Below are 11,867 nucleotides of genomic sequence, written 5' to 3'. Positions count from 1 at the left end.
GTGCTTTCTATGCAATAGGCAATTTAAGACAGAATTTCTAAAGAGACTTTTGCGGGCAAAGCACTGAAACCGTTGCTATGAGGATAACAAAAACGAATCAGACTCAGTTCCACCCCTTCAGGAGCTCAGAATTATTGAGGCTAATGGAGGATCCAGCGACACTAAAATAATACACACAGGTATAACGCACTTAATTATCTATCCCTTATAGTTTCCAAACTTTGATTCTAGAAGAGTTCGTACTTCCGAGTACTGAGACCGAGAAGGACGTCGAGACCTTGGCCAGCTCTGGGGCACGGGAACAGTGAGGGTCCAGTCAGGCTAAGAAAGTCCCGGCGCCCAAGAGAGAAGGGGCAGGAGGCCGGGATCGCACCCAGGTGGGAAGCACGGCTGGCGAGGGCCACGCCAAGACCCGGCACGGTGCACTCGCTCAGGCTTGCGCACGCAGCGAACCACCGAGCTGAGCAGCTCCACGCGGTATCAGGGTCAGCCGACCTCCCTACCACCCCAGAAGCCTTTCGGAACAGCCACGGCCGACCAGGAGGAAGGGGCGGGGCTTGCGGCGGATGTCCCCGGGCCGGCTCAGGTCACGTGAGCGGGGCCGCCGCGCGCCGAGCTCGCGTTTGGGTGAGTGGCGGGTGATCGGTGTCTCTGGCTTAGGTGGCAGCGCGCCAGGCGTGCCCACGGGCATGTGAGCATCCCAGGCCCGCGGAGTCACGGGCCCTACTTCCGTGAATTCAGGAAGGATGCGGGTGGTTCCAACAAAGAATCCAAATCTGGGGACGGATCAGACTCACTTTTCGGAGCCCAGCCTCTGAGTCGAAGCCCGAGCCAGCCTGTCCTCACCAGTCCTGTTTCAGGGCTGGGGTCAGGGGGCAGATGGCTGCCACCGGGATTCCATAGGCACCTACATCCTCTCTCCTCTTCCCCGATTGTCTAGGGGGACCCCTGTAACAGGAAGCTCTCCGGGAAGCATCCTTCCCAAGTCTGCCCCCTTAGGACAGGTTGGCGAGCGGAAGGGCTTGGGGAGGCAGAAGTCTCCTTAATTGTGGGAGGGGCAATGCGGGTGACACCCTCTCCTCTTGGCTTGGCAGGAAGCATGGCACTCTGGCGGGCATACCAGCGAGCTCTGGCTGCTCACCCGTGGAAAGTACAGGTGCTGACCGCTGGTGAGTGTCCCTCTGGGACGTGAGTGGTACCAGAGTGGGCTGCTTTGGGAAGCAGAGGCTTGTCCAATCGCTTGTCCCTCATACCTTGCTTCTATTCATGAAGGGGTGGCTGTCTCTCCTTCCAGGCTGTTCCAGTCTGTGGGGAAGGGTGTAGGCATAGTTGGCCTGGCTGTGGAGTAGGATCTGAAGGGCCTCAAAAAGCTGAGATGTCATCCTCTCCAGATGAAGGCATTGCCCTAGGGGGTCCCTACTTAGAAAACAAAAGATAACAATGAGGACTCACACTGGGTTATTTTCCCTAGTATTTTTAAAATTGTGATATGCATTTTAACATCCAAAAGAATGATTAAGATGTGTATGTTCAGTTTAAATAGTATTAAATCTGAATACCCCTGTATCAGTGCTCAGTTTTGCATCCCCTTGAGTGCCTCTCCCTAATTCACCCGCCCTAAGAGGTAACCATTTTCCTGAGTTTTGTTTGTATCATTCCTTTGTTTTTCCTTTAGTTTTACCACCTATGTATTTATCCCCAAACAATACACTAACCAAGGTTTTTGTTTACTCCAAATCCAGTGATTGTGTAGCAACCTAGCAAAGGTAACCCAGTGACTTGGCTGCATTTATTAACATCCTTATTTTAGCAGGTGAGCTCACCTAAGAGGGGATGGCAGAGAGTTAAGTAAATGTTCTGGGTGGAAGAATTAGAAGGCCCATGACCATTGGGGCAGTACAAAGAGTGGTCAGGTTAAGATGGAGTCTTGCCTACGTCTAGAGGAAGGGAGCAGAATTCTAATCATGAGCATGGGTTTCTGGGAGGAGGACTGTTGAACGGAAGGCCACTGAAAGCCAACGTAGAACAGGGATTCTGTTACTGAAAGAACCCTACATTAGCACTAGAAACTTCATTGGGTGAATGGCCAGGGGAGACTCTCTTGCCCCTCCCTGGGACCCTCTCCAGCCTCCTGTGCCCAGCCACCCCTGTCCTGTCCTCAGAGTGTCCGTCAGCCTGCATGACTCACCTGGCTGCGTGTGTGGTGACTCATGCTGGACTGTGTGGCTGTGATGGGAACTGACACGCTGGGCCCTTTGCCCAGCCTCAGATTCCCTCAGGGCCGGTGACTGCCAGAAGGAAGGTCCCCTCGTGGCCATCAAGAATATGGAGGGAGGGATAGTCCTTGTGTCTCCCTATTGCAAGGGAGCTGTGGCTGACGAGGGCAGGAGCTAGAGCTCCAAAGGGGTCCAAGTGCAGATCTGTGACTGCACTGGGGTTCTGGGCTATCTGTGTCAAAACCCTTTGTCCCCACACTCTCAGTCTTCCTCAGACTGTGCTGACATCCCTGTTCAGCCCCAAAGCAACCTGCAATCCCCTAGGTAGCATCTTTCTCAGACTTTTCCACACCCTCCAGACTTTTCTATCCCTATTGCTCAGTGTATTTACATCCAACTGCAAATAAAGGGGGGAGGTGGATTTTGTTCATTAAGCCCTTTTTTGGACCCCAGCACAGTAGTCCTTAGGGACTCATGTGACAGCTCATCACACTGGAAAACAGCGCAGAGATTTCAGACTTGGAGTTAGAAGACCAAGATTTGAATCTCAGAGCCATAGCACTTAGCAGCTGTGTTATTTAGGGCAAGTCAGTAAACCTCTTTGGGCCTCAGCTTCCTCATTTAGAACTTGGGTTTACTTATATATACTATATTATACAAAGTCATTGTAGGGATTACATCTGTGAAAAGGCTTTGGAAATCAGAAAATGTTGTATAAACTTAAAGGCTCAAGGGTCGGCCCTTTCTGAGTGTTGGCCACCCAGACACAAGCTGTTCTCTTGATAGAGGTGCTTGGGTTGGGTTTGTTCCATTTGCCATAAATCTGAACATAGGTAACCGTTTTAGCCTTGGTTCCCCAAAAAGCAGAGCCTGAAGCTTATGTGCAGGTGCTTTGTCAAGGAGTGAACCAAAGCAGGAAAAGAGGGAAAGCAATGCAAGGATGCATTATCAAATTGACCACTGCTGAGAGCGATGGGTTGCTCAATCCCTTGAGACTGTCTGAGAAGCTCTTTGAAATGCATTTTAGGACCGTCTGGATAAAGGAGAAACTGTCTGGATAAAGGAGAAACCTTTATCCCCTGGCTCCCATCCCATTGGTCACAGTTCACCCTATGGGATGTGAACTCCCCTGTATTTCCAGGTTGCACATGGCCTGGTCACTGCGTGAGATTCCAAGGTCAGGCCTCAACAGTGAAATCCCAGGAATGGCAAAGGCTGGAGGCAGGACTCTGTTAGGCTGAACTGCTAGTGGCTGAAGTCAGAAATAGGTGAAGTCAAGGAAATCTAAAATTGTTCGTAGGAAGTGTCTGCTACCCCCAGTTTTTGCCATGCCACAGGAACCTGGCAGCTGGGGAAAGGTTTGTGTGTTCTGTACTCTGAGTCAGCCGCATTCCTTCTTTTCTTGAGGGCCCTTCCAGTCTCCAGTGGGCCCAGGGCCTAGCTCCAACCGTCTTGGATCATTCTGGTCCTGCCATGGGGCAGCTGAGGTCCTCTAGACACTGGCTTCCCCAAAGTGTTGCCTCAGGATGTGAGAGCTTGGTAGGCATGAAAGACCAGTCCCTAATAATACAGAGAAGGAAACTGAGGCAAGAGGAGGGAGTGGCATGCACTGAGGTCACACATGGCCAGTGCTAGAGCTGGCATTGAACCTAGGGCATGCACACGCACATGCACACACACACGCACACTACACTGCCCTGTGCTAGAGACCACTGGGGCCAGAGAATGTGAAGTGCAGCCCCAACTAGTCTGGACTTAGATACCTGACAAGCTACAGAACCATCTGTCTCTTCTCCTTTTCTAGCTGTCGGACAGGGGTTTAGGCCAGGAATGGGGAGATCAGGCCTCACACCCAAGGAGTAGTTTCTCTCCCCTCTCACTGCTGGGCCTCAACTCCCTCCGGGCTGTGTACCAGACCAAGCCCCTATCCCAGCCGCTGTTTAATTGTTAGAGACTTTTGGGGAGGAACGAGTTGGCAGTGCTGCTGTCCCATGCGAGTAACTACCTGCCCACCCAGGCCTCCTGTAGTCCCAAGGACATACTTCCTACTCCTCATTCCAAGAAGCTACTTCCTACCCCTCTGGCTTCTCACCCCCTATTAATGCTTTATTTTTGTGCATCTAAACTCCACGGGCAGGAGCCAGAAAAGGAATAAAATTGGGAAAGTAGGGGATTTATCCCCACCCATGCCATGGAAGAAGGTGATGGAGTTGGAACTTTTCCACTTGTGAGCAGAGGGTGGTCCCAAATAAATCTGTGCTCAGAAGCAGGCTACCCCCCCCCCCCCCACTAGATCTTGTGGCAAGTGACAGCATAAGAACTGGCACCTACCCAGGGGCATGACGTCACATCCGTGCCAGCGTCTGCCCCTGGGCTCTGTGCCCAGCCTGGCATTGGGGCATCACTGCCCCGCAGCCCCTCACCCTGCCCCATCGGCCCTGGGCACTATGTCTCTATGGGCTTCCAGCCCCAGCCCCCTGGAAGGAAGTCCAACAAGAGGGGAGACAGCAATGCAAAGTCTTTGGCCACCCTGGGGTTGCTGTGTGCATAGGGGACCCGATTATCTTTGGACAGAAGAGGAACATCTGGGTACTGTTGTGTCTGAAATGAACAGAAGTGGCAGGGGCTACAGAGCCACACACCCCCTTCCCACTCCCCGCTGCTGCCCCATCACTGAGGCTTGAAGGGCATAGTTTGGGGCCTTTGGAACCCACCTTTCTTTCAGGCAGCAGGCTTCCGGGACTATGGGGCTAGACGTCAGCGACTTGGGTTTCCATTCCAGCTCTGTCTTTATACTGAGGCATGACTGTTGGCAAGCCGTGAAGAGTGAAAATGCATACCTCTTTGTGACTGTTTCTTTCCCAGACAAACAAGGAAAATAGGGATATTGCTGCCTGCCCTCCCCACAAGGTGACGAGGTGACACACTCTGGGAGTAAAGGACAGAGGAGGTGCATTAGCCCAGGGTGTGTCCGATCTGCAGGCCCTTTGAGCCGCACCCGGGCAGGACCTCCTGTCGGGCAGCAGCCGCAGGAGCCTCTTGCCCACTGGCCTTGGAGCTCAGGTCTTCTAGGCTGTGCCTGGAATGCCCCGGCCTCTTCCTTGAGAGAAGCCTGGGTGCAGGTCCCCATTCCATTCCCTACAAAGCCCCCTCATCTCTCAGACCCTGTTTATCATTAAACGGAAATGTGACCCCCTATGTCCCAAACCTTTTGCGCGAAGTAAATGTCTTATCAGAGTGTCTGTCCTGTTACTGTCTTCATTTAAGAAGTGACTGCCTTTGCTGCCTTCTCAGTATGGCCGCTGCAGCAGCTCCGTCTCCTCCTGGGAGTACCGCCGGTGACCGCAGGCTGAGTGTGCGTGTGTGCTGGGGGGGCGGGGAGGAGTCAGTTAAGTGTAACTGATGGGCAGGGTAGGGGGACAAGCCTTCAGTTCCATGAGGATCTCATACTCGACACATGCTCCTAGACTTGCAGCTCTCCCAGAGCGGTCCTGCTGATTGGGGCAGTAAATTTGGCAGTTTTCCTTCATTTATCTTCTGAGCACCTGCCAGCGCTTGGGGTAGGTGGGGTGGGGTGGGGTGTGAGAGAACAGAGAAGTGTAGGATCCTATCTGTGCCCTCTAGAGGGTCACGTCTAGCAGTGCTCCAGGGAGGAGCCTCCACCACATTGGGAGTTTCAGGGAGAGGCAGGCAGGGCTGCCCTGACGGGTGCACCAGGGCAGCCCAGAGCGGTTTTGTGGCTGGGAGTGCCGGGGCCAAAGTCCATCCCCTCTGGGGGCCACAGCCTCAGCCCTAGTTCCCAGCCTTAACCAGCTGCCTCAGACTCGGCTGCTCAGGGGCAAGGCTCTGCAGAGGATGTGGGGGAAGAGCAGAGCAGTGAGTGTGCAGCCAGCATGGACGTCAGAGTCAGCTCTGGGCCAAGGAATGGGGTTGAGGGATGTGTTTGTCCAGGGCTAATTGAGGGCACAGGGACTGCGGTGGCGGTGGGGCTGGAGGGGGCCTTTCATTACACAGTGAGCTAGACAGGCGAGCTGGAGATCATACGGTCACTCTCCAAGCGGCCCTGTAGGTGTGTGTTTGCTAGAAACCATCACGCCATCCTAATTCCCTGGGGGCTCTGTAAATCGTGATTTTGTCCTGGTTTCTGGGTGTGGTTGTCCACTATGGCTGCTTGGAGCTGGGTGACAGGGCAAGGGAGAGGACAGGAAGTGGGTGCCAAGGGAAAAAATGGCTGAACTACTCATTGCCAGCTCAGTCCAAGGTTGTGAGTGGGGAAGACTGGGTTTAGGTGATTATGCTGGGAGGTGGCCAGGACTCTTCTTTGTGGGGACCCTTACCAGCTCAACCAGTCATCTTTCTGCCTGGGGCTATCTGAGTACTCATATTTTAGAAAAATAATTATTGGTGCTGTACTCTACAAATAGAGACCCTAAGACCAAGGTGAAGGAGATTGCTGTGGTCTCGCATCAGACTTGGCCAAGGGGCAAAAAACCAAGTTCCTTGCTATTCTCTACATGATCTGTTCATAGGGTGGTATCCTGGAAAGAAAACAGGTCTTGTGCCGGGTCTGCCACTTACTAGTTGGGTGAGATCCTGGACCTTCATTTCTACACCTGTAAAATAAGAAGTTTGGATGAAAGTATCTGGAAGACCCTTTCCAATTCTGACAGTCTGTGGTTCTCAACCTCCTGGGGCCTTGGATTCTCCTTCCTCTGTCCACGGTGTCTGACCCTGACTTCCCTTTTACTGTTCGGTACAGAGCTCTTGGGCCCTGGCCTGCTTGAGGCCTGCTGTCCCCATTTCTTGCAGGATGCACATGAGAGTCACCATCCTCGGGGAGAGGAGAGCATTCAGGAGCAGGCAGCGACTGGCCATTTGTCCCCAGAATTAAGCCCTTAGGCTCAGACAGCCACAGCCTCATTCAAGCAGACTTACTTTCCTCCTTGGATGGCTTCCCAGTAGGGACCACTTGGAAACACTTCCACCCTCGGGAGAGGTCCTGACAACACACGTGTGCCCTACACAGGGTCCCTGATGGGCCTGGGTGACGTTATCTCACAACAGCTGGTGGAGAAGAGGGGTCTGCGGGAACACCAGAGTGGCCGGACCCTGACCATGATAACTCTGGGCTGTGGCTTTGTGGTAAGTTCTGCCCACAGCAGGGCTGCCAGTGGGGCAGACAGTGGTCTTAGTTCCATGCCCTCCCTTGACTTCCCTTGGCCCCTTTCACATCTCTACCAGTCTGCCTTCCTCTTTTGGCCTGGCCCTCTGCTGAATCAGGGATTTGGGTTTCTAATGCTTGGGGAAGAGCTTTGTGATGTAAAAGCCAAGTTCTCTCCTCACTGCATCCTCAGCCCCTATCTGGGGTTTACTTTCAGGGCCCTGTAGTTGGAGGCTGGTACAGGGTTTTGGACCGGCTCATCCCTGGCACCACCAAGAAAGATGCACTGAAGAAGATGTTATTTGATCAGGTGAGCAGGAGGAAAAGGGATTCAGGAAGGGCAAGCCGTGTTGGGGAATGGTGGGGATCCAGGGCTGTTGATTTCTGAAATCCATGTTCACAGAGCTTTAATTTCTCTTCCCTAGGGGGGGTTTGCCCCATGTTTTCTAGGCTGTTTCCTCCCACTAGTTGGGACACTCAATGGACTCTCAGCCCAGGACAATTGGACCAAACTCCAGCGGGTGAGCTGGGCAGTAGAGGAAGACCTCTGGCTGGTAGACCAGCAGTCCCAGGGGAATGAGGCAGGATTTGTGGGGATAGGTAGGTGGAAGTGCAGGTGGAGCCCCAGGCTCTGGAGGAGAGGCGCTGAGAGGGGTGCAGGGGAGTCTTCTTGGAAGAGAGGTCAGACTGGAAGGTGGGAGCAGCCTGGAGGTTAAAATTTGCATTAGTTCCTTCTCTTGTCTTCCTCAGGATTATCCTGATGCCCTCATCACCAACTACTACGTAAGACCTGAGTCCTCAGCTGCCTGTTCTCCTGCTTCCTTGAGTCCAGAAATGGGCTTGGGGGTCCTCCTGACATAGAAAGCCCCTGGTTGGGAGGGCTCTCTCATTTCCAGTGTGGACACCACACTCAGGGAACCCCTCACCCAGCTGTCCCACCTTTTCTTGTGTGCAGCCACTGGGGTAAGGCCAAGCTAGGCAGTGAGGTGGGGGGTCAGGTGATGAAGGTAGCCACTCAACCTTTACCTCCCCTCTCTTGCAGCTCTGGCCTGCTGTGCAGTTGGCCAACTTCTACCTGGTTCCTCTTCATTACAGGTATGATAGACCCCTACCTCTCCCTTCAAGGAAGATCCACATTAGAAACACGTGAAGACAAAATGATTCTAATTTCAGCCTGAGCTACTTTAGGAACATCCCCCCACCCTCACCCCCCACCCTCACCCCCCAACCAGAACACTCAGTCCCTGTCAGTGCTCCTCAGACTCCAAGTATTTTATTCAGACCATCTTACGCATTACCATTGTCCCAGGGTGTCTGCCTGCTGACTTTCTCTCATCTTCCTAGGGAGGATCCTGCTTCCACAACCCTTGTTGCCATCCCACCTGAGTTCTCCACCTCTGATGCCTTATCTGCAGGGACAGTGACTGGGGAGCGGCAGCCTAGATTAGATAGAAAGGTAGACCAGAAAGCCAAGTAGGAACCTGGTCAGGTTAGTGCACTGCAAAATATGCTTTTACCCTAACAATAAAGGTAGTTGCTGGACTGCAATAAAAAATAGAGTGGAATGAAAGATGAGTAGTAAAAATGGTTGGATGTGAGGGGGCTTTGGGAACAGGGTAAAATACGAAACTCTTCAGAAGGAGTATGGTTAAAATTTACATTAATAGCATAGTTAAAAGGCATACAGACTTAGGAACCAAACTGTAAACATTAGGTTTCCTTGCAACACTCTCTGCAACTAAAGCAAGGTAAATTTAAAATAAAAATGGATGGCAGGCCGTCCATTTTTGGAATATGAAATATCAGCTGGTACAAGATGGACAGAGACATGTATTTAGAAGAGGCCTGGACAGACATGCAAATAACAGCCATACATGGCAAGAAAGCTACTCAGGGTATTTAACTTTTGCTGCTGTCGTCAAGAGGACAGAGTTCTGGGATGGTGCCAGAACTGAGCTCCTTGTCCTCTGGTCTGAGCCCCACAGTCTCTCCATAAGGGGCTGAGGGAAGGAGGCCTAAACTCTGGATGTTCTCAGACATAACCCCTCCTTTTCCATTGCACTTTCTGCTGCCTCTTCCATCTCTATACCCCTTTGCTTCTCCTTTTGCTTCCCCTTCTCCATGATACCATTCCTGTTCCTTAGGTTGGCTGTTGTCCAGTGCGTCGCTGTTATCTGGAACTCCTACCTGTCCTGGAAGGCACATCGGCTCTAGGCCTGTCTCGCTCCATTGTTCCTGCCTTGCAGTGATGAAGAGGCTGGAATGTGTCAGACAGCCTCTTCAGAGTGGGCATATCCCTTTTCACAGGGTTGGGTTGCTGGTCAGAATTTAATGGGTCACCACTGTGAAATGGTTCATTTTGCTCTAAAATGTAAACCAACTCCTTTCAAAATCACCAAAACCTTTAGAATGGTCCTTTACCCCCTATATAACAGGCACTCCATAAATAATTATTTAACTGTCTTGATCTTTTGGCTTTCTGGGTTAACACCCATATCCTGACAAATGCCACTCAACCCTGCTCTATGGATACACCTTCCCAACCCTAATGTAGCTCCAGCTCTTTTGGGACCCTTCCAACCCTATAAATATGTTCTTAGCAGAGGCAGTGAGTAAGACTTATTCGAAAACTATTGGGGAGATTTCTAGATCTGGAAAGAAGCCCAGAGATCACCAAGCCCAGACTTTTACAAATGGGAAAACTGCGGCCCATGGAAGTGAAATGATCTGACCACACCATGAGTTAGTGGCAGAGTAGAAACTTGAAGCTAAATTTCCTTACTTCCTACCTGGTGATCTTAACCAAAGGTCAAAAGTGTGTAATACTGCTGCTGTGGTTCCTGGGAGAAAACTTTAACTTGTCTAAACTGCCACCTTGGGCAAACTCAAGGGCAGATGGGACAGCCTTTTTGTAGTCTGAAGGCACCCTGAAACCAGAGAGCCTCTTTTATATGTTGCCTCGGGCAGACAGCCCTAGCATTTAGATCGTGGGATGGGAAGCTCAAGACTCTGGAGAATTGAGCAGCGGCAGACCCGGGCTGCTTCAGCTGCCTCCGGGTGGGTCCCGTGGTGGTCGCCAGATGCCCCTGGCGCGCTCCTGATTGCCTCAGTTTGCGGAACTGATGGTTGAGGCTAGAGACCATCTGAACTGCGCAGCGTTCGCCCCAGGCCTCGGCCCGGTCTAGGGGTGGAGGACAGGTTCAGCACCACGGACAGCACCCTCGGCCCCGCCTCCTGTCCTGTGCCGAATGTGCGGCCCGGGACCAATCTGGTCTCGGGGTGGGCCCTAGGCGTTGCTGGCTTTTCTAAGTGGGATGAAGGACTCTCGTGCATTCCAGAGCAATCTCTACGCCCCAGCCGGCTTCTCGTTTTCCTGAACCCGGTGCCGCTTCCAGCGCCCGCCCGGGAGACAAGAAGTCGAGCGTCCGGAGGCGCGCCCCCCGGGGGGCTGACAACCCGCCGGGCTCGGAGCGCGGCCGTCATTGCTTCTACAATCAGTGCATGTTCTTTGCTGACGTCAGTCGGAGCTGTCTTGGCGCTATATAAGGCTGGCGGCGGTCCCGGGACAGACCCCGTGCTCCCCGAGGCGCCCTCAGACGGTCCCGAGAGACAGATTGGAGCTCCGTCTCGCACCGTGCAAGCCCTACCTGTGAGTGGCTCGGAGCATCGGCACCAGAACTCTGCGCTCGTTTCTCCCACGGCGACCCCCCAAGAGGGAGTGAGGGGTGGCACAGGACGGGGGCAGTGGCTGGGGCTGGAGGGCATACTGTGGGCATCGGGCGGCAGCCGGAGGGACCCGGCGGGGGCGCTGGATGTGGCGCCACCTGCGGCTGCCCTGGACGCGCCTTACCCTGCCCTGCTCCTGTGTGTCCAGGGCGGCTGCACCATGAGGCGGGCAGGACGCGCGGCGCTGCTGGCGGCGCTGCTGCTCGTGGCACAGCTGCGCCCAGGGAGCAGCCGCTGGAGCCGGGAGGCGGCGGAAGCCGGGGTCCCGGACCCGAGTCTGCGCTGGAGCCCCGGGGCGCCAAGCCAGGGCGGCCGGGCCCGCGCGCTTCTCTTGTTGCTGGCTGAGAGCATCCCGCGCCGCGGGGAGCCGGGCCGAAGGGGATCCGGGACGGCAGGCGAGCGGCCACGACGGGACGACCCCCCACTGTCCATCGACCTCACCTTCCACCTGCTGCGGACCCTGCTGGAGCTGGCGCGGACGCAGAGCCAGCGGGAGCGCGCCGAGCAGAACCGCATTATATTCGACTCAGTGGGCAAGTGATCAATCCGGTCCGGGGCCGCGAACACCTTGACCCTCACCCCCCACCTCTGGGCTGGGATGCGCGCGACCGAACTGACCCGGACCCGCCCGGCCAGAGAGGCCCTGGCCTGAGCATTCTTTACGTTACTATTTTTTAATAAAAGTGCTGAAGAGCCTTTGGTTTCTGTCGTGGAGGTGGCGGGAAGCCATAGTAGAGTGGGACCCCGTGGGACATTGGGGCCTC

The 11,867-nt window shown here is 53.9% G+C and overlaps 2 protein-coding genes across 9 annotated transcripts; both read left to right on the top strand.

Moving 5' to 3' along the window:
• The first annotated feature begins 38 nt into the window (after nt 1-38).
• Nucleotides 39-9,839, top strand: MPV17 (mitochondrial inner membrane protein MPV17). Of its 7 annotated transcripts, none has more exons than XM_037812705.1 (9): nt 224-627; nt 1,095-1,169; nt 7,243-7,358; nt 7,595-7,687; nt 7,803-7,898; nt 8,128-8,160; nt 8,420-8,472; nt 8,722-8,866; nt 9,522-9,839. In XM_037812705.1, exons 1-8 carry the CDS (start codon nt 567-569, stop codon nt 8,852-8,854), a joined length of 660 nt encoding a protein of 219 aa, XP_037668633.1. In that variant the 5' UTR covers nt 224-566; the 3' UTR covers nt 8,855-8,866; nt 9,522-9,839. The 7 variants fall into 7 exon arrangements, with proteins under 7 accessions (XP_037668634.1, XP_037668638.1, XP_037668633.1 ...); XM_037812711.1 differs by having other exon boundaries at nt 598-627; nt 7,176-7,358; XM_037812708.1 differs by lacking the exon at nt 224-627 and adding an exon at nt 629-691.
• Nucleotides 9,840-10,513: 674 nt separating this feature from the next.
• On the top strand, nt 10,514-11,784 carry UCN (urocortin). Of its 2 annotated transcripts, XM_037812714.1 has the most exons (2): nt 10,899-11,026; nt 11,252-11,784. In XM_037812714.1, the coding sequence occupies exon 2, from the start codon at nt 11,264-11,266 to the stop codon at nt 11,642-11,644; it is 381 nt and encodes a 126-aa protein (XP_037668642.1). In that variant the 5' UTR covers nt 10,899-11,026; nt 11,252-11,263; the 3' UTR covers nt 11,645-11,784. The 2 variants fall into 2 exon arrangements, with proteins under 2 accessions (XP_037668641.1, XP_037668642.1); XM_037812713.1 differs by having other exon boundaries at nt 10,514-11,784.
• The last annotated feature ends 83 nt before the right edge of the window (nt 11,785-11,867 follow it).

The sequence above is a fragment of the Choloepus didactylus genome, chromosome 20 (genome assembly GCF_015220235.1).
Source record: "Choloepus didactylus isolate mChoDid1 chromosome 20, mChoDid1.pri, whole genome shotgun sequence".
Taxonomy (NCBI): domain Eukaryota; kingdom Metazoa; phylum Chordata; class Mammalia; order Pilosa; family Megalonychidae; genus Choloepus; species Choloepus didactylus.
Note: the sequence above shows the minus strand (reverse complement) of the source record. Positions and strands in the feature narration are given on the sequence as shown.